General features: G+C 45.6%; 2 protein-coding genes across 3 annotated transcripts; one reads left to right on the top strand and one right to left on the bottom strand.

Moving 5' to 3' along the window:
• Window positions 1-114: 114 nt before the first annotated feature.
• On the top strand, window positions 115-6,384 carry tmem245 (transmembrane protein 245). 2 transcript variants are annotated; one of them, XM_088388005.1, is made up of 18 exons: window positions 115-762; window positions 971-1,088; window positions 1,212-1,307; window positions 1,451-1,558; window positions 1,654-1,854; window positions 1,919-2,088; window positions 2,365-2,388; window positions 3,129-3,233; window positions 3,303-3,385; window positions 3,479-3,569; window positions 3,650-3,748; window positions 3,816-3,947; window positions 4,023-4,145; window positions 4,214-4,359; window positions 4,421-4,521; window positions 4,610-4,784; window positions 4,874-5,068; window positions 5,132-6,384. In XM_088388005.1, the coding sequence occupies exons 1-18, from the start codon at window positions 163-165 to the stop codon at window positions 5,178-5,180; spliced, it is 2,616 nt and encodes an 871-aa protein (XP_088244131.1). In that variant the 5' UTR covers window positions 115-162; the 3' UTR covers window positions 5,181-6,384. The 2 variants fall into 2 exon arrangements, with proteins under 2 accessions (XP_088244131.1, XP_088244130.1); XM_088388004.1 differs by lacking the exon at window positions 2,365-2,388 and having other exon boundaries at window positions 3,816-4,145.
• A 2,703-nt stretch (window positions 6,385-9,087) lies between these two features.
• galnt1 (UDP-N-acetyl-alpha-D-galactosamine:polypeptide N-acetylgalactosaminyltransferase 1) lies at window positions 9,088-19,545 on the bottom strand. The gene is made up of 13 exons (XM_088386414.1): window positions 19,434-19,545; window positions 16,162-16,314; window positions 15,929-16,097; window positions 14,027-14,193; window positions 13,386-13,513; window positions 13,225-13,304; window positions 12,984-13,154; window positions 12,339-12,456; window positions 12,080-12,260; window positions 11,630-11,769; window positions 11,460-11,558; window positions 11,201-11,335; window positions 9,088-11,048 (listed from the first exon to the last, which is right to left on the bottom strand). The coding sequence occupies exons 2-13, from the start codon at window positions 16,298-16,300 to the stop codon at window positions 10,902-10,904; spliced, it is 1,674 nt and encodes a 557-aa protein (XP_088242540.1). The 5' UTR covers window positions 16,301-16,314; window positions 19,434-19,545; the 3' UTR covers window positions 9,088-10,901.
• Between the last annotated feature and the right edge of the window lie 100 nt (window positions 19,546-19,645).

A 19,645-nucleotide genomic window follows, 5' to 3' on the forward strand; every position in this document is an offset into this window, starting at 1 on the left:
AATGATGGATAAAGTGGTGGGAAGCACAGGCAAACATTGCTGTACTTGCTGAGCGAAAGCTACTTCCTCAAACTACGTTTCCCATGATGCACTTCGTCAATTCACGTCACGTGTTCTCGTTTCACACGCGGCGAGTGACAACAGCCGAGATTGGGGGTAAACATGGCCGACGAAGAAGACTCGTCACAAAACCCTGCCACGGGTGCCCCGCCGGGGAGCCCTCACACGCGGCGAGCTCAGTCCGTGTCGTTCTCCGAGAGCTTCCAACCGGCGGTAGGAATGGTTAGCCAGTTGCTAAGCCAGCCGTCCTCGCTTAAGTTCGACAAAAATATCAAGCAGGCCTTCTACAACACCGGGGCGATGATCTTCGTGGCTATCTGTTGTGGGGCAGCGGTGCTAGTCTACTTCATCCTGGAGGCTTTCCTCCGGCCGCTTCTTTGGGCAGTGTTATGCGGGACTTTCCTCCACCCCTTCAAGCACTCGCTAGCCCGGCTTGGACGCTCTTGGCTTAACGGCTTGCAGGACACAGGGACGCCTATCGTGGTGGGCACTCTGCTAGTACCGGTGTGGTGCGTCAACCACACGGTGGACTTCCTGGGGCGCCAGGTGATGGAGAAGCTCCCCCTGCTACTGGCTATCGGTGCCGGGGCGCCTCTGCTCTACGTCCTCTACCTGTCGTGGAGCGTCGTCGGCATGCAAGTGCTTCTCGGCCACTTGTGTGGGATCATTGGGGCTGGGCTGGACTGTTTCCATGCGGTGTGGGTGAGTGGATTTCAAACGACAGCTGACTTCCACCCCCCTTTTTCCATTAGATAAATTATATAGGAAAAAAAAGTAGAAATATTGCCATTTGTTATATCAAAATGTATGAAACAGTAATAGTTATCATTTGGAAATGTTATGCATCAAAAGTACGACCAGTATCGGTACTTGGTATCGGTGACAACTGGAGTTTGTTGTGTGGTGACAGGTTTGCACAGTGGTCATCGGCTATTTGTTAGCCGTCTGCTTTAAATGGAGCCCCCAGACTGAAGGTTACCTGAGGTCCGCTGCCCTGCCTGTGTGGACCACTCTCCTTTTCTACATTGGTGAGTGGAGGTAACACGAGAAAGTCCCGTCTTTTATTTTTAGTCCACTGGCTGCATTCAGTCCGATCCCCGGGGCTTTAAAGTGTTTCACGCTGAATTCATAGTGGATCATTTTTCATCTAGTGTCTTTGATGGGCTCGTGGAGGGTTCCTTTATTTGTGGTGGTGTTGCTGCTACTCATTGTGGGCTCCCAAGAGAAGCCTCCTGTCCCCGGCAGAGGTGAGGCTTGATGCATTGGCCACTCATGAATAGGTTTTGTTTGTCTGCCTTGTCCCAATGTCAATCATTCAAAACGCTGACTCTTGTCACGCAATTGTTTTGACAATGTATTTGTGAGGATTCATTTGAGGTCTTTTTCTCAGGAGAGCTGTCTGGTCAGATGTTGTCGTTTGCTGCTAACACTATTTACATGGCCATTGCTTGTGGTAGCCTGCCATCCAAAACTGAGCCCAGGGAAGGATGCACCACAGGTGAGGAGTTTATGTATTCACCTTTATTTATTTCCCAATTCTGTTTCAGGTCATATAAAAAAAAAATGTAAAATGCTGTCTGATTTTTTTTCAAGATGGCGGCGACTCAGCGGACAGCCTCCATGCCACCCCGGGGTTCCGTCACCGCCCTCCAAGAGCGCCGTCCGGTCTCTTCCAGAAGAAGTCCTCCCACAAGGCCAGCGACATCTACTTCATCCTCCTCGCGTGGGCCATAGTCCTGGTCCAGATCTGGCTCAACTTGTGGGTCCTACAGCTCCTGCCCATCCCCGTGGCAGGTAACATGACTTTCCGTATTTCCCCTCTGGGATGTTTCCCCTCACAGTTGCGTTGATTTTGCAGTGTGGGTCATGAAGAAGTCAGTGGTTCATTTTGGCCTGAAGAGCTTTGCGGCGAAGACTCTCAACTCGTGGTGGGCCGTGTTGCAGAAGTTTGGGCGGGAACGAGAGGAGGCTCTGCTGCCGGGTCCCATCAAAGGCTTGGCGCAGTTCTTGTTGCGGATCGACACAAAGGTAACCCAATGTTTGTGCGCTCGTGTCCGCCCCACCTCACTGCGATGAGAACGTCAATAACACGCATGATGTTAAGACAAGGCCACTATTTGAGTACATTTAATTCAATTTTTGGACGGAGCACTTGCAATCACCCCGTATCGGACTCCTTGCTTGCCACGTGCTTGCACCCGAACACAAGCGGCGTTGTGTGGTGTCGTGTTGCACGTGGAGGAAATGCGCCGACTCCTTTCCAATAACAATCTTCCCAATGTCTCTTTGTCTCTCCTCTTCAAGCTATGGCATTGGCTTAACAAGCAGGTAATGATGAGAGAGGCCGTTAAGATAAGTGTGCGTGTGGATGAACAAAAAAGACGGCGGAAAAAAAAGAGCATTAATTATTAACGCGTATGTGAGAGTGAGAGAAGAAGTGTCGTGCTTGGACTGGCTTTAACTCTTTCATGACCTTCTGTTGTTTCCATGCTTGTCCTCTTGAGTTCCTGCTGTTAGATTTTAGTTCTTACAGAAAGATGCAGTAGAGATTTTTTTTTTTGTGCTGTTCCTGCATCCTTTTTGCTTGAGCGTGTGTGGCTTATGTCGACCTCAATCCAGCAGAGGGCAGTGTTTCCAAAGAAATTTAAAAAAAAAAATGATATTGAAAACAGTCACATATGTAGCTTTGCCTCAGTCAAGTTGATTTCACTTGATTCTGACAAATAGTGACAAACCCTTGAAGCGACAGATAACCATCAATAGTGGAGCAGCACATGTAGACAGACGAGAAAATACCAAATGGCCAACATGCACACACCAAAAGAATGTTTGTGGGCTTTACACCTTTGAAAGCTTTTGTGAGTGCGGCTTTTGTGAGTTTGGCTTTGCTTTCGCTTATTTTGGCTCCTTGTAGAGTGTGAGTTCAGATGACTTTTTCTTTTTTCAATGCAAAGCCGCCACTTTGGAAGGACACTGGTTTGTCCACGCGTTTTTGTGTTTTGAACCCTTTCACTGCTTGCCTCCCTTTTTTTTTTTTCACAGTCTTCCTTCTTGTGTCCTCCACGCAGATGGTGGTGTGGCTGGAGCGCTCTCTGGATAAAATCATCAGCATCTTTATTATCATCTTGCTGGTCACGGGGACCCTCCTCATGGGGCTGTTGCTCACTGCCATGGTATGGTTTTATTTTATTTTTTCTCATCTCTGCATTCTGAGTGATATTCTCTTGACCGGATGCATCCAGGTTCACCACGAGAGCGCTCACATCATTGACGTCACCAGTAATCTCATCAACGAGACAGTCTCCAACCACCCAGAGTGGGCAAAGTAGGGCAGCCATCTTGTTAGTTCAGATTACAAATGTGTCGATCGCTCGGGGGAAACAACCTTCCGTCTTTATCTATTCTCTCTCTCCCACAGCTTGCTCCCGGAAGCTCGGGTGGTCCAGAAGGCTCTCAATTCGGCCGCCACCAACGTCTACGAGCACGGAAGAGAATGGATAACACACAAAGTTGGTATTGCACTCGCATTATAATTTATAAAAAAAAAAAAAAAGTCCAAACGTGTCGTGCTTTTTGTGTGTGTGCACAGCTTCACAAGATGTTAGGAGACAAGGTGAACCACACAGATATGATTGAGAAGCAAGTTCTGGAGCTTTGGGACCGACTCTACCATTCCTGGTTTGTGAAGGTAGCGACAGATGCCGTTTTTTTGTTGGAGTTGGGCTTCCTGAAAATCCCATCGCAATCGTTCCTAGAACGTCACCCACTCAGGTCGCTTTCGTGGTCCCAAGTTGAATATCCAGCGAACAAACAGCTGGTTGGTGGACATCCTGGACTGGAAGGACATCGCCTCCTTCCTGCAGGATAATATCGAGACTCTGTGGTCTGTAAGTGGGCTTGAATCTTTGCGACAAAAATGCCGCTTTGCTGTTTTCTTAAAGGCTGATGCTGTTTTCTTTCAGATTCTGGAGTCCCTCTGGGTGGTGATGAGCAGGAACGTTGGTCTTCTCATCTCCACGACCACCACCCTCCTCACTGTGCTCTTTCACAGCGGCACAGCTGTGCTCAACTTTGTCCTCAGCCTGGTAGGCGTCTTCCTACCTGGTCGCTCGCTGTCTCGTGGCGGTGCACAAACGTTCTTGTGTCATCTCAGGTGATCTTCTTGACCACCCTGTTCTACCTGTTGAGCTCCAGCGGAGAGTACTACAAACCTGTCAAGTGGGTCATCAGCCTGACGCCACTGTCGCAGCCGGGACCTTCATCCAACATCGTCGGACAGTCTGTGGAGGAGGCCATCAGGTAGCGGACTCGTTGCCAAGGGAATTACAAGATGATTATTAATATCAAGACTCTATCACAGAGGCGTGTTTGATGCCTCTCTCAAGATGGCCGCCTTCTACGGCCTGTACACTTGGCTCACGCACACCATTTTCGGCATCAACGTGGTCTTCATTCCTTCAGGTGAGTCTCGTGCCAAGTGCAGCTTGTTTTCATTTTTCCTTCCCTCGCTCGCCAAGCTTCTTTGTCTTTTGTCTTCTGCGCCAAAAAGCTCTGGCTGCCATCTTGGGCGCGGTGCCCTTCCTTGGCACGTATTGGGCCGCCGTGCCCGCCGTGTGCGACTTGTGGCTGGCGCAGGGTGAAGGCGTCAAAGCCGTGCTGCTGCTCATCTGCCATCTTCTGCCCACCTACTTCGTGGACACCGCCATCTACTCGGACATCTCGGGGTGGGTGTCTTAGACGCGGGATCTTTTATTAGGAATTCTGTACAATTTCTACGAATGCTCAGAGTTACAGTTTAGGTTGTGTGTTTCAGTGGGGGTCACCCCTACCTGACAGGCTTAGCGGTGGCGGGCGGCGCCTACTACCTGGGTCTGGAGGGCGCCATCATCGGGCCCATCCTGCTGTGCATCCTGGTGGTGGCGTCCAACATTTACAGCGCCATGCTGATGAGCCCCAATTCTGCGGCCCCCACGCCCATCCAGGCGGGTTGGCCCCAGGCCGGCAACAGGTCACCATCGCCGCGGCAACCCAATCACATTCCTTTATATTTATTGTTTCGTCCCACCTCCAGGGCTTTCTCTGAATCGACGCCAATGGTCCTGAAGAAGAGCAACGAGTAACCTCACAGCGGCGGAACGTCGCCAAGCTTGATGGCTACTTCGCATGTGGCGCCGCAGATCCGACCAGACGCCGCCAGAGGCAGGAAAGATGTCGTCACAGCCGCGCTCCCACGATGCTTTGCTGCAGCGTTGCTCCGAGCAAAACGCTACCTGCCGCTGTTGATCAAAAAAAATGATGAGGTGGACCACGTTGTCTCCTCTGCCCCAAAATTAATGCAAGCTCGACAGGGTGAGACAATTTTCTTAACACACCCCATAGTGCTTACATCATCATCAACTTGGTTCCAAAGACGTCCACAATGTGGACATTTCTTGGGTTCTGGTTGCAAAGGGCCACAAACGTGTGGTTTTGCTTAAGCTTTACCACATTGGAAATATTCAGTTGAATGTGAGAAACCACTCATTCATTGCCAGACATTTACCTTAACCTAGTAACTATAAGAAATTATCTTGGTGCCAAAGAACTACATAGAAGTTATTTTCAGATCTTCTATCGGACAAACACTATCTACGGGTAAATTTTAATTATTTTTAGGTGGCTGTTTTGCGCCAGGGCGCCATACGCAATTATTAACATTTATTTTGTAACCTTGAAAAATCTTTGGTATTTTGCAACCCTACTCATATGTCCTTCCAAGTAGCGCTGAGTTTGCACAAAATTTACTTGTCGTAACAAAGCTACACACTGTCACTGTTTTATTTTTCTTTTAACAAAGCAGTAAGAAATATGTTACATCTTTTGATCATGAGCCAACTGAGAACTAAGGTGGGCTTACTCCATTTTTCAAGTTTACTCCAGATATTAACATGAAGACTTACTTGGACCACTGTTGCACTTAACTTTAAGTTCCAAAATACAACTTGAGCTGATCGTTCTAGAAACTGACCAAAATGGAGTCTGTCCCCGTTAGATCTCAAGACGCCGCACTGATTTTATCACACTTATTGACTTGTTTTTACTACACTAGCACTTTAAGAGTTTATAGTGCTTAGCATAAAGCTTGGTGTATAATCAGTGGCTAAGTGACGATACATGTGTTGTAGACGAGATAGGACATTGGGTTGTTTTTATTCCTTTCATTTTGTGTGTGGTGTTTAGTGTGCATAAACAATACCAGTGTTTACAGATTTTGTTTTTATTCCGACATGACTGTTTTCCTTACTGACTGGATATGAACTGCCAAATAAACTATGTGTGTGTGTGTGTGTGTGTGTATATGTCTATATATATATATATATATATATATATATATATATATATATATATATATATATATATATATATATATATATATATATATATATATATATATATACACACACAATATATAAGATGCCCCCACGACTGGGGCCACGTTTCAACATCTTTTTTCCAAGAGTCCCCTCATTAATTAAGTGCACGTGCGTGAAAAGTTTTAGCTCATTTTACGTTCCGCAGTAGCTAAAAGTTTTCACGCACGTGCACATAATTAATGGGGGGGACTCTTGGAAAAAGATGTTGAAACGTGCCCCTAGTCGTCGGGGGGGCACGTTTCAACATCTTTTTTCCAAGAGTCCTCTCATCAATTAAGTGCACGTGCGTGAAAACTTTTAGCTTCTTTTACGTTCCGCAGTAGCTAAAAGTTTTCACGCACGTGCACTTAATTAACGGGGGTAACTCTTGGAAAAAGATGTTGAAACGTGCCCCTAGTCGTCGGGGGGGGGCACGTTTCAACATCTTTTTTCCAAGAGTCCTCTCATCAATTAAGTGCACGTGCGTGAAAACTTTTAGCTTCTTTTACGTTCCGCAGTAGCTAAAAGTTTTCACGCACGTGCACATAATTACTGGGGGGGACTCTTGGAAAAAGATGTTGAAACGTGCCCCCCCCCGACGACTAGGGGCACGTTTCAACATCTTTTTCCAAGAGTTACCCCCATTAATTAAGTGCACGTGCGTGAAAACTTTTAGCTCTTTTTACGTTCCAAAGTAGCTAAAAGTTTTCACGCACGTGCACTTAATTGATGAGAGGACTCTTGGAAAAAAGATGTTGAAACGTGCCCCCCCCGACGACTAGGGGCACGTTTCAACATCTTTTTCCAAGAGTTACCCCCATTAATTAAGTGCACGTGCGTGAAAACTTTTAGCTCTTTTTACGTTCCAAAGTAGCTAAAAGTTTTCACGCACGTGCACTTAATTGATGAGAGGACTCTTGGAAAAAAGATGTTGAAACGTGCCCCCCCCGACGACTAGGGGCACGTTTCAACATCTTTTTCCAAGAGTTACCCCCCATTAATTAAGTGCACGTGCGTGAAAACTTTTAGCTCTTTTTACGTTCCAAAGTAGCTAAAAGTTTTCACGCACGTGCACTTAATTGATGAGAGGACTCTTGGAAAAAAGATGTTGAAACGTGCCCACCCCCGACGACTAGGGGCACGTTTCAACATCTTTTTCCAAAAGTCCCCCCCATTAATTAAGTGCACGTGCGTGAAAACTTTTAGCTCTTTTTACGTTCCAAAGTAGCTAAAAGTTTTCACGCACGTGCACTTAATTGATGAGAGGACTCTTGGAAAAAAGATGTTGAAACGTGCCCACCCCCGACGACTAGGGGCACGTTTCAACATCTTTTTCCAAAAGTCCCCCCCATTAATTAAGTGCACGTGCGTGAAAACTTTTAGCTACTGCGGAACGTAAAAGAAGCTAAAAGTTTTCACGCACGTGCACTTAATTGATGAGAGGACTCTTGGAAAAAAGATGTTGAAACGTGCCCACCCCCGACGACTCGGGGCACGTTTCAACATCTTTTTCCAAGAGTTACCCCATTAATTAAGTGCACGTGCGTGAAAACTTTTAGCTACTGCGGAACGTAAAAGAAGCTAAAAGTTTTCACGCACGTGCACTTAATTAATGAGGGGACTCATGGAAAAAAGATGTTGAAACGTGCCCCCCCCGACGACTAGGGGCACGTTTCAACATCTTTTTCCAAGAGTTACCCCCCTTAATTAAGTGCACGTGCGTGAAAACTTTTAGCTCTTTTTACGTTCCAAAGTAGCTAAAAGTTTTCACGCACGTGCACTTAATTGATGAGAGGACTCTTGGAAAAAAGATGTTGAAACGTGCCCCCCCCCGACGACTAGGGGCACGTTTCAACATCTTTTTCCAAGAGTTACCCCATTAATTAAGTGCACGTGCGTGAAAACTTTTAGCTCTTTTTACGTTCCAAAGTAGCTAAAAGTTTTCACGCACGTGCACTTAATTGATGAGAGGACTCTTTGAAAAAAGATGTTGAAACGTGCCCACCCCCGACGACTAGGGGCACGTTTCAACATCTTTTTCCAAAAGTCCCCCCCATTAATTAAGTGCACGTGCGTGAAAACTTTTAGCTACTGCGGAACGTAAAAGAAGCTAAAAGTTTTCACGCACGTGCACTTAATTGATGAGAGGACTCTTGGAAAAAAGATGTTGAAACGTGCCCACCCCCGACGACTCGGGGCACGTTTCAACATCTTTTTCCAAGAGTTACCCCCATTAATTAAGTGCACGTGCGTGAAAACTTTTAGCTACTGCGGAACGTAAAAGAAGCTAAAAGTTTTCACGCACGTGCACTTAATTAATGAGGGGACTCATGGAAAAAAGATGTTGAAACGTGCCCCCACCCCCCCGACGACTCGGGGCACGTTTCAACATCTTTTTCCAAGAGTCCCCTCATTAATTAAGTGCACGTGCGTGAAAACTTTTAGCTACTTTGGAACGTAAAAAGAGCTAAAAGTTTTCACGCACGTGCACTTAATTAATGAGAGGACTCTTGGAAAAAAGATGTTGAAACGTGGCCCCCGACGACTGGGGCCACGTTTCAACACCTTTTTCCAAGTTATGCTCGTTAAGTGAGATTCTTGTTGAGACTGACACAAAATTAAGACACACATGTGATGGTTGTTTTTGTCAGGTCATGGAAATGCCTTCACTTTTATTTTCTACATTTGGATGCGTTCACTGTGGAAAAAGCTGAACGTGTCAGCACATTTCAGTACAATCCAAACATCACAACAAAACGTCCTCTCAGCCACATCACAGTCGCTCCCTTGAACTGACGCTAAGATGATGATTTCAAAGAGTGTAAACACCGTTGCTGTGTTGGGAATCATTCACTCATTCACTACTCCTCAATCACTTGACAGATTTTTAAACAGTGGACCAGAAAGTCGACAAAAATATATATAATAATAATAATAACAATAATATTATTATTATAATAACGTTGTTCGTAGGCTTCTGTCAACTTATTAGTAAACTCTGGACTGAAGATCTTGGATTAGCAAAGCAGTCCCAAACTGTCACACTGGTTAATTTTTAGTAAACTCTTCATGAGGCAAAAATCTCTCGTGATTATGCAAGTGATGAAGGAGTAACTAAGGAATGAAGGATTCCGAACATCCCTTGTAAAACTTTCATGACATCACACACTCGCGGTGATATGTAACACATGAAACATGATGGTCGTTAGTGCCCAACATAAACTTTGAGATATGATGTAAAAGTGGAGTTAAATATGACAAGGTAAGATATTATCACCTTCCTAAAATAACAGCCAAAGTCATTTTTCTAGAAAGAATCAATTACTGATTATTATGTTAATAATTCCATTTCAGGGTGAGAATTCAATATTCTGTTGAACTAAGGATATCCGTCATTTTATCAGAAGTGGCTAGCATCATGAAATGTTTCAGGCAAAAAACAACAACTTTGGCTATAATTTGAAGAAGGTGACGATCTGCAAAGTGTATTCCTCTCAACTCCTTTGCGCCCTTTGACAGACTTTGTGGAGAAATGTGTTGAAAACAAACTGGAAGCAATAACTTGGAAGAAGTAACTTATTGGGGAAATTGTCGACTAAGATGGAAGAAGGTCGCTCACACACTCCACACTGGAGTTTTGCCTCTATCAAGTCAATGTCAGTGAAGTCAGTCCTATTTTTGTTTTTTAACTGTAGCATTTGATGGTGTAAGCTCATTCATGGCATCTACTTTAGGAACTTGCTTAATTAGGCTCCAGCTCAGCTGCGACCTGAATTAAAACTACAGTGCTGTAGATGTGAAAACATTTGGAGGAACCCTGCTTGAACGGAAGCAAACCGGGTGCGTGTTTGTGTGTGCGAGCGACCTTCCATGCTAAACAGGACGAGAGACAACCGTGTAAAAACATGACCTAGAAAAGGTATGACATCACAGATACGTTATTTGTCTTCTTAATAAGATGACGTTTGGTCCCACACCCCCCCCCCGGCCCCTTTCTAATGTGCGCAGTCACGTCAGTCCGTAGGGTGTAAAGACAACGAGAAGACACTAGAGGGAGACACACTGTAAGGAGGCACACAACGGAGAACAAACCTTCTTCAAAGGAGTTCACGATCCTTGACAGAATTAAATAAAAAAACAAACAAACATTCAAGTCGCACACATACACGCACGCAAATTAAGTGCACACACTCCATAACAAGAGGCAGTCAGTAAACCATACATGATGATGTGACAGGCGGGTATCAGTCGGTCGCTGAGAATATCCAGCGCCCCCTGGTGGGAGTCTTTTTCCTCGTCTTCCTCCTGAGGATGCGACACTGCTCCTCGAGGTCGTACCGTCCCAGGCGTCCTCCTCTCACATCCACACGGAGCCCTTGTTTTTATTCTGTTTTAAACGTTCCACCCCGGGGTCCGGCCGCTCCGCTCCGTGTGTGTGAGTGTGCGCCATCAGAAGACCTCCGGTAGTGTGACGTTGCGGAGCAGCCACTGCTGCGAGCGTGAGTGTGTGCAGTCTCTGACGCTGGGCACCTGACTGTCCTCCTCGCTGGCCTTGTCCAAACATTGGTTGCTGTTGACGTGCATCAGGCTCAGCTTCTGCACAACACACACACACACAAACACACACACATTTGGTTTGCCAACAGAGCCTGTCCTCTAGCTCCTGAAGTTGAACAATTGATTCGTTTAGCTAAATTGTTGTTGTGAGTGTTTGATGATGTCACTTGCCACAACTCTCATGGACTCACCACGGGGTCGTACTCCCACAGCTGGTTGCCTTTGAGATGGTGACACTTGAGCATCATGACAGGTCCGTTTAATTTGGACACGTCTAGACACAAGTCGTCTGTTCTGATCTCCTTATTGGCCGTGTAGGAGAACACCTGCAAGGCGCACCAAAAGCTGCTTACGTTGACGCCTTCAGCAGGTTAAAGACATTTTGTCACCTCAGAGTCACCCATTAGTTCACATTATTTCTCATTTTGAGGAGAATCAATGTGATTTTACCTGGTTGCCGCCCATGCCGTGGCAGTTGAAAATGCCAACCTTCTCGTTCTCTTTGCGGGCCATGTTGTCCAAACATTGATTGGTCTCCACGTTTCGGATCTTAAAAAAAAAAAAAAAAATGCACAGACATGAGATGATTAAATCACACACTCGGGTGTGTGTGTGTGTACCTCTCCGAGGGAGTAATAGTGGCGGGGAATCTGCGAGTCAGGATAGACGTGTTCCAAGTACCAACTGAAAGGTTTACATTGAAGCTTCTGTCTGAGAGCTGAGCGAGACGTGATGTCACCGTAGTCCACTTTGGTCACGCCTGAAGACGCACACACAAAAAACAACTTTATTTCCTTCTTTTGGAATCATCTGGGAGGAAATCCCGTCCCCGGCAAGACCAAGATGGCAGACTTGTGCAAGTCTGACTTTGGGAATGCTACTTTTCGGATAAACACAAAATCTCTCCTATGCCAGAGTGCGTGTGTGTGTGTGTCTGTAAGTTAATTGCTGCTCCTAAGCGTGAAATTACTCACTGCCCCAGTCCCGCACTATTGAGCCATCACAGTGATATCACACTGTCACCAGGTTAATGGATAAATCACTCTTGCTGCACGCACACACATACACACCAGGCGAGATGATGTAGAAGAAGTTTTTAAATTCATCCATCCACACTTCAGCCAAGCGTCTGTTGTTTTTGTTGATGATCTGCCCCGTTCCTCCAGGAAAGGTGTAGGGCGTGGCCTTTCGGAAGACGTGGCCAACGTGCGAGCACGTGACGATCTCCAGGGTCCCGCCGCACTGCCAGATCTGTGACCATAGCGTGGAGGTTAGAGTGGACGTCAGTGCCCTTGTGAGTGTCGTCATGTCGCGGGTGTGTCCACTCACTCGGAAAGAGATTTCCAGATTCTCGCCGCCCCAAATGTCCATGCCTGCGTCATACGTGCCGATCTCCTGAAAATAATCTCTGTCGATGGAGAACAAGCCTCCAGCCATGGTAGGAGTTCTGGGAAAGCAAAGTATTTCATTTTCAGCATTTGTTGCCAATGAAGGCGTTAGGCAGCGGTTGCATCAGCGGGCCGAGATGTTCGATAGTCTGAAAACACATGTTGTCAAAACATATCAGGTAAGAGGAGAAAAATGTTCTTTACAAATAGCATTAAGATGCAGGAAACATCAACATGGTCTAAGTCTGTAAGATGTGCAGACAGATAAGTCCCCCATTTCGTGTTGTTTTCCTGTTCTGTTGCCGTGACGGTCGCGTGTGCGTTTAATAGCGCCGCGACGACAGCCCGCTTTCCACTTCTAAAAATAATTTCCTCTCTCGCGGCAGCGGCGTATTTTTCTTGACGTCCAGGTTGGCTTTAAACAAAAGACAGCGTCGGTCGGGGTGCCGGCGTTTTAATTCCGAGGGGAAATAACACGAGATATAAATAAGATTAGCGGTGCCGAGTTGAAGAGTGAAAAATGTGATGACTAAGATGTTGAAGCTCACAGGATGTGGGCTGTGTAGAAAGTGATGAACTCAAGCACCTGACAGGAAGCGTGCGGTCTCCTTTGCGGCGGTCCATTTCTCTCTGGGGCACCGGGTACCATCGAAAGTTGAGCTTCCAGTTGAAGCCTCCGTACGTCATGTCCGAACCCGCCATGTACTCAAAGGTGTCGTCGCTGATCACGTCGATGATAGGGCACACCACAGTTTTCCTGGTGTGCATGAATAATTTGCCCAATAATTAACATGAGAGCGCCCCCTACAGGCGAGCTTGCTGCTTACTTGTCTTGTTTGATGCGAGCGAGCAGCGGCTCCAGCCAGCCTGTCGTGCATTCACAGTGAGCATCCAGAAAGGTTATCACCTTGAAGAAAAAAAAAAAAAATCGGTTTCTCAGATTATATGCGGCGCCGTTCAACAGAGGCGCGGATCGGGTTGCACGAACCTGGCCTGTTGAGATGGACGCTCCTTTGAGGCGAGCTCGGATGAGACCGGACCTCTGGTCCATCCTCACCACCCGCACAGGAACCTCCAGTCTTCGGACATATTGCTCCAACGGTCGCTTTAGGAAATCTAACACACACGGGGGAGAGAACATTTTTTTATGATAAGAACAACGTCAAGGGAAACATTGACTTTCCTTCTACAGGCTGATACATGAAAAAAACGGCAGACAAACCAAAATAACAAAATGACCTCTTGGCAGCGATCCCAAAAAATATCAGAGTCCAAACAAGTAGGCCCAAACAAATCCACAACATCCACAGGGGTTGGATTACAGGCAACGGCGGCGGCTCCTTCTTTATAAGGCGCAGACGGATCACGTGCAGACAACACAAACATCTTGACCTGCGCCGGTGACGGAGCGCGTGGTGGCCGCTGCTCGCGCGTAACAGCGGAGCGTAATCCCTGCTATTGACGAATTAAAGCCCTAATCCCCGTCGCCAAACCGAGATTAACCGGACCGCGCAAGGTCACGGGGGGCGTGCTGGAGATGCTGTCGACTTTATTGGCCATCACAAACCTGATGAAAATCACACCGTCGCTTGAGAAATAAAAAAAGAGGCTCAAATGAAATGTGTGTACCTCGCTCACTGGCGTCGTCTACCAGAACGATCTCCTCCAGGAGCGTGTGGGGAGAACGGTCGATGACGGAATGGACGGTCCGCAGCAGCGTGCTCCACGCCTCGTTGTGAAATACGATCACCACGCTGGTTCTGGGCAGATTGTCAGGGTAGAGTTTGTTCTTGCACCTACAAACAGAATACACTTTTAGAAACGGCAAAGAGAGCACAGAATCCACGGCAGGCATTACGGGAAGGGAGTGATATATTTATTTTGGGTAATTATTATGTCAGTCGGGAAAAAAAATAGAGTCAGCGATCTCTGCAAGCGTGCCCTAAACAAAGTCAACTAAGGGTGACTAATAAGTGAGCAAACAGGCAGATAGTCCCCCAAATTAGGAATATGCAAATATTATAGGGCAGCGTGATGACAGCTGGCTTGTGTTGCTCATTAATTTTTCCTCTCTCTATTTGTTTACGTGGATTCATACTCGATCCGTCCGATGTTTTGCTGTGGATTGAAAACAACGCTCATATTTAATCGTATGTTTGCAGAACTCTAATTGCGTACATCAATGTGATGAGATCTTCAAATAATGGTGTGCAAGAAAGTGCAGGACCTTAAGCCCTGGGATTTACAGATTAAACGTTTTAGAATTGTCTTAGCGGGGAAGAGATGATTTTACTTTGTAGGACTATTAAGGAAGAAGATAGACACGAATAAAATGATTGATTAGCCAGAGAGAGGAAAAAAAAGTCAACACTAATGTGAATTTATATTAACATGCAAAATTGTATTCTACTGGGTGACTGAGTTAGAGAGAGAGCATCTGGCACACAATCTGGGTCAAAAAGTAGAAGCCACAAGAGCTGATATTAAAACATAAGTCGGCAAATGTTGGACATTTTTGTAATCATCTCATAAATCCGGTGCAGCGCTCAAAAACAGCAGAGTGACACCAACGCATTTGGAGTTTCATGAGACTGACTTGATTGGAAAACTGGGAGACGACATGTTTGGACACACGTCACCCACCGCGTGTTGACTTTGCTCATGAGTGCCATTTATGCTAATAGGAGGGAGGGGCAGTGGCATTTGCACTCGCTTCGAAAAACATGATGCAGTTGCAATGTAAAAAAAAAAAGTTCAAGTGTTGTTTTTAAAATGTGATCATGGAAAATGGTCACGTCACAGATCCACCCATCGTTTGCGCACACGAGCCTATTACCCACCCCCCCCGTTTATTTCACTCGGAAAGGCGCTACCGACAACCGTGAAAATAAACCGCCAATATCGTCAAGCTCTTCGGTTTGAGCTAACGGTGACCTACGTCGAATTCATTCACTGCTTTCCTTCAACCAGACACACGCACGCCGTGTCGATATTGACTCGGTCTTATCTCCTAATTGGAAAAGCGGATAGACGGTGAGAAGGCTGAGGGAAAACAAACCTAGTAATCAACCCTTGTCCAAAGACTAAAACACATTTCACGGATCAATGTCTTTTTTGTAGTCTGTTAAGTGTGTGTGTGTGTGTGTTTGTATATATTCTTGCTTGTCAGTCAATATTTCTATGAAAACCAGCATTATTTGTTCATGTCAGTTTCTCTGGTAAAGAGGCCACAAGTCCCAAATGCAAGTAAACAGTGAGTAGCATGTACAGATTTGTAAAGCAGTATCGGAGTTGAAGTATCGGATTTTTTTTTTTAAGTAACAGTATGAGTACTGACATAAAAATACATCACCCGGTTTTAGAACGGCACTGTATCATACTAAGAAATGTTTGCTAATTTAGTGAGCAACAAAAGAATGGTAATATAATAGTATAATAATAATATAAACGCAACTTTTGTTCCAAAAAGAACCTGAGACAGCTGAGGGCAACACGAGAAGACGGCTAATCGCACGCATGCGGGATGCTCACCCCTCGAGTCGGACGTCAGGTAAAGAACGATTGAGTGCAATCATCTCAGATGCCATGAGGTTGAACTGGTTGATCTTAAACATCTCCTTCATCTTCTCTTGGTTCTCCTTTGGGATCACCACAGGCTTCCCCCCCTCCCCGGGCCCGTCCCGCGGCCTCGTCAGGGGGTCTGGAGAAGATACAAAGAGTTGTTGAGTACGTTTGACGGCTTCTCCGTTGACGTGACGACTCACCGTCTCTACCGGGCAGTCCTCGCTCCTTCTTGTCGTCGCACTTGTTGCACTCGCTGAAGTAGAGCAGGATGAACATGTCCAGCATCACCCATACCAGAGAGGTGGCCAGGACCACTTTGCAGTAGGCGAACCTCCGCATCCTGCTAGTGTCACCTGAGACAAAGAAAGCAGTCACTCAACCCATTTCTTTTCTTATTTCTGCTCAAAAGTTTAAAAAAATATATATTTGTTACTACAAACTTTGGCTGTGTACCTGCAATTCAATTTTTCATGTGTCAAAGAAACATTATTTCAATTCTTTGGAATACAAGCTAGCTAGCATGGGTAACAGGAAAAAAAAAAACCTTCAAGTGAAGCTTTACACTTTTGGGAAGAAACTGACAACATGGTGTCAAGCATGTGAAAGTAAAAAGCTCCAGGTCAGTTTGCATGTCTTATCTGACCAAACACTTGCGCGGTGTAGATTTGACAGACTTCCCCCGTGGCTCCTCTCAATCTAACGGGAAGCCAGTTACAAAACCGAAGTCCTCCATGAATTCATTTTTTTTTTAAATCACTAATTTAAATAACTAAAATGACTTTTCTACAGTTTATTTATTTGACGCCATGCACGATGACAAAAAAAAGAACTATAAAGAGAGGATCATGCAAAATGAATGTGTTCATTTTGTCAACATACAACACGGAAAATCCCTGTGCGCTAAAGCGCCATCACGCACACACATTTATACCCAACGTGCACACTTCCCAACGCGGCGTGAGAGAAGCTGTGACAGTAATTGCTTTTCTTTGGCAAACAGCGTCAGACAGACAGATAGACAGACAGACAGACAGAGCCACATTAAAATTCCTCTGCTCTCCTTTCCGCCCGCCTCTGCTGCAGCACCATCCCTTCCACTCTAACGGACTCGCCGCCTCAGTCACCCCTCAGGTTATACGGCAGTACGAGCAGAAGGAAGAAAATTAATTTGGCTACGGCGATTTCGCTCTCGTCGCTGGGAGACACACACACAAAAAAAAAACGTGTTTGTGCATAGCTAACTTGGCGGAGGCCTCGCTCAGTTTAGCTCAGGAGGATGTAGAACTGCATAGCAGCGTTTTTAAATTCCACCTGATAGGATTGCGGTGCGGCAAAGTGCCACGCAAAGCAGAACGATAGAGTGAAGATCTGCCTCGTCCTTCCGCCGCGGCCAAAACACAGAGTTGTGAGTGCGGCACTTCTACAAGGTCAAAACTAAACTTTGTCCTGATTTTAATTTTAGATTAAAAAATCCGCTAATGGGTTATACAAACGTGCGGCTGTGGTTGTGTTGTCATTTTGGATTCTTTGATACCAGCCAGCCTTTCTGTGACATGAAACAAAACACACGCGTCTGCACTCTATCTTCCTTCTCCATTCGCACTCTCCTTGTCTTTTATATCCCCGCTCATCTGCATTTATCTTTCAACCGCCTCACACCTTTCAAGAGCGGTTGCCATCGTTACTTGTGTACAATCTCCCCTTTGCGCCCTTCGCTGTCTCTTCCAATGTATTCTTCTCCGCGACGCGGGTTAACCCTGCGTTAGATGTTGCGCAAGCCGAGGGTTACTTTCTTTATCGTCGAATGACTGGAGACCGCTGACGGCTGAAACAGCGCAGTACGGAGTATTGAGGAAATGAAAGAGAACAAAATGGCCCTGAGGTTCGTATTCAAGCGCTGATGTGGAATAGCTTGATAACAAAGACGCTTCGGGCTGGGGTCACTTCATAACCAGGGCCGTGACCTTCATGGCAAAACACACTGCAGGCAAATAAGGAAGGAAAGAATAAAGGAGGAAAGGAAGGCAAGGAGCAGAGTTATCCCCTCATACAATGGTTACATAAGTGGAGCTAGCGATGAATTTGATTTCAGATTCAAACATGATTAACGGCATTTCAACAAAGTTACGAAATTGCCAATATTTCCTTTTACTGCAAATTAAAATTGTTCATCATCCTCCACTAATAATTGGCATTGGCTCTGGAAAAAAAAAACATTTATCACTCTAAAAAACACGAGACGGTATAAACGCACACTATTTATACCCATTAAAACATTGATGAGAGAATATGCACGAAAAAGTAGCTATTATTCAAATTTACGCTCACCAAAGATAACGAGTCAGACAAAAAAAAACAAAAACAAAGCGGGAAAGTGCCCACAAAAGCGAAAAACAGCTCCGATTGATTAGCAATTTAAAGCTTGGCATGAGCACAAAGTGGAATTAAATACTCCAATCAGTCAGACGTTCCCAGCCAAAGTCAATACGTATTACTGTCAAAGAACTAAACACCCCCACCAACACCACACAATTCTTCTTGCTATACTGCAATAGCTCCTCTCGTACCTTGCCATCATTATCACAAGAGTAAAATAATCAGTATAACAGCAAATAAGAGCGAGAGTGCGCTAAGTGGTGTAAACGCCCCCCCGCTCATAAACACGCGTCCATAATAAGACGTTGGAAGCAGCAGGTTCGTGTTAGTGTGTCAGCTGATCTTCAATTCGCCGGCTACTCCCACGCTCCCGGGAACTGCCGGCAGGATTTAAATGGCTCTCGTATCAAAGCCGGACTCGCCCGGCCCACTGGCCGCTCAAGTACGCTACTCGACTGGGTTTATGTCACCAAAAATGTTCCCTAACGTGACTTAAGAGCATAATAGCCTTCCACTAATTTGTTTTGCTAGAGCTATTTTAAAAGCACTATAGTTGAATTGAGTTTTAAAAAAAAAAAAACTAGCGCACCCAGGGAAGAACAACCAATCAAAGCCGGCGAGAATGACAAATGATGTGTCAAGTTTGCTGAGGCCTCGCAGGCACACTCATAGCGGGAACACCCCACGGTGGTCTCACGCTGACTTGTTACTTGGGCTTCGGGAGTTTTGCTGAAAAAAATATGTCGCAATATCCTAACTGTAAAAAAATGCGCATTGCTCATTTTGTCAACAACTGGACAAAAAAGCAAGCAAACAGAAGCAGAGCCAAGTGATGCGGCAGCAACATTTCTACTTTTTGATATTTTAGTAAATTATACACACTCCTGAAAATAAAACTTTTCGTACAATAATAACACTCAATTATGAATAAATAACAATTATGAATACCGTAGCAGTCATGGCTAATGCTATTTTGTTGAACCATTGTTATGTTTTCTCTGTAATTTATAGTTTTCTCTGCACTTTCATAATTTCATGCGATTATGAATCACCAAATATCACACTTGTTTTACCACTATAAAGTCTCAACTCATACCTGTCCAGGGGGGGGTCTCTGGTCAGATGCAAAAGGGCTCCACCAGAAAGGAAGGCAGAGCGTCAGAGATCCCACTTCCTCCTTTTCTCGTCACTCCAACATTCTCCTGGAGTAGATCAGACAGAAACAAAAAGATAAAGAAACTGCTGCAAAGAAAAACCGAGCCACGCACATTTTGCATATGCCGATTACACGACACTGATAGCCATGAG

This window comes from Syngnathus floridae, chromosome 10 (genome assembly GCF_059516105.1).
Source record: "Syngnathus floridae isolate MCC-2025c chromosome 10, RoL_Sflo_1.0, whole genome shotgun sequence".
In the NCBI taxonomy this organism is placed as follows: Eukaryota; Metazoa; Chordata; class Actinopteri; order Syngnathiformes; family Syngnathidae; genus Syngnathus; species Syngnathus floridae.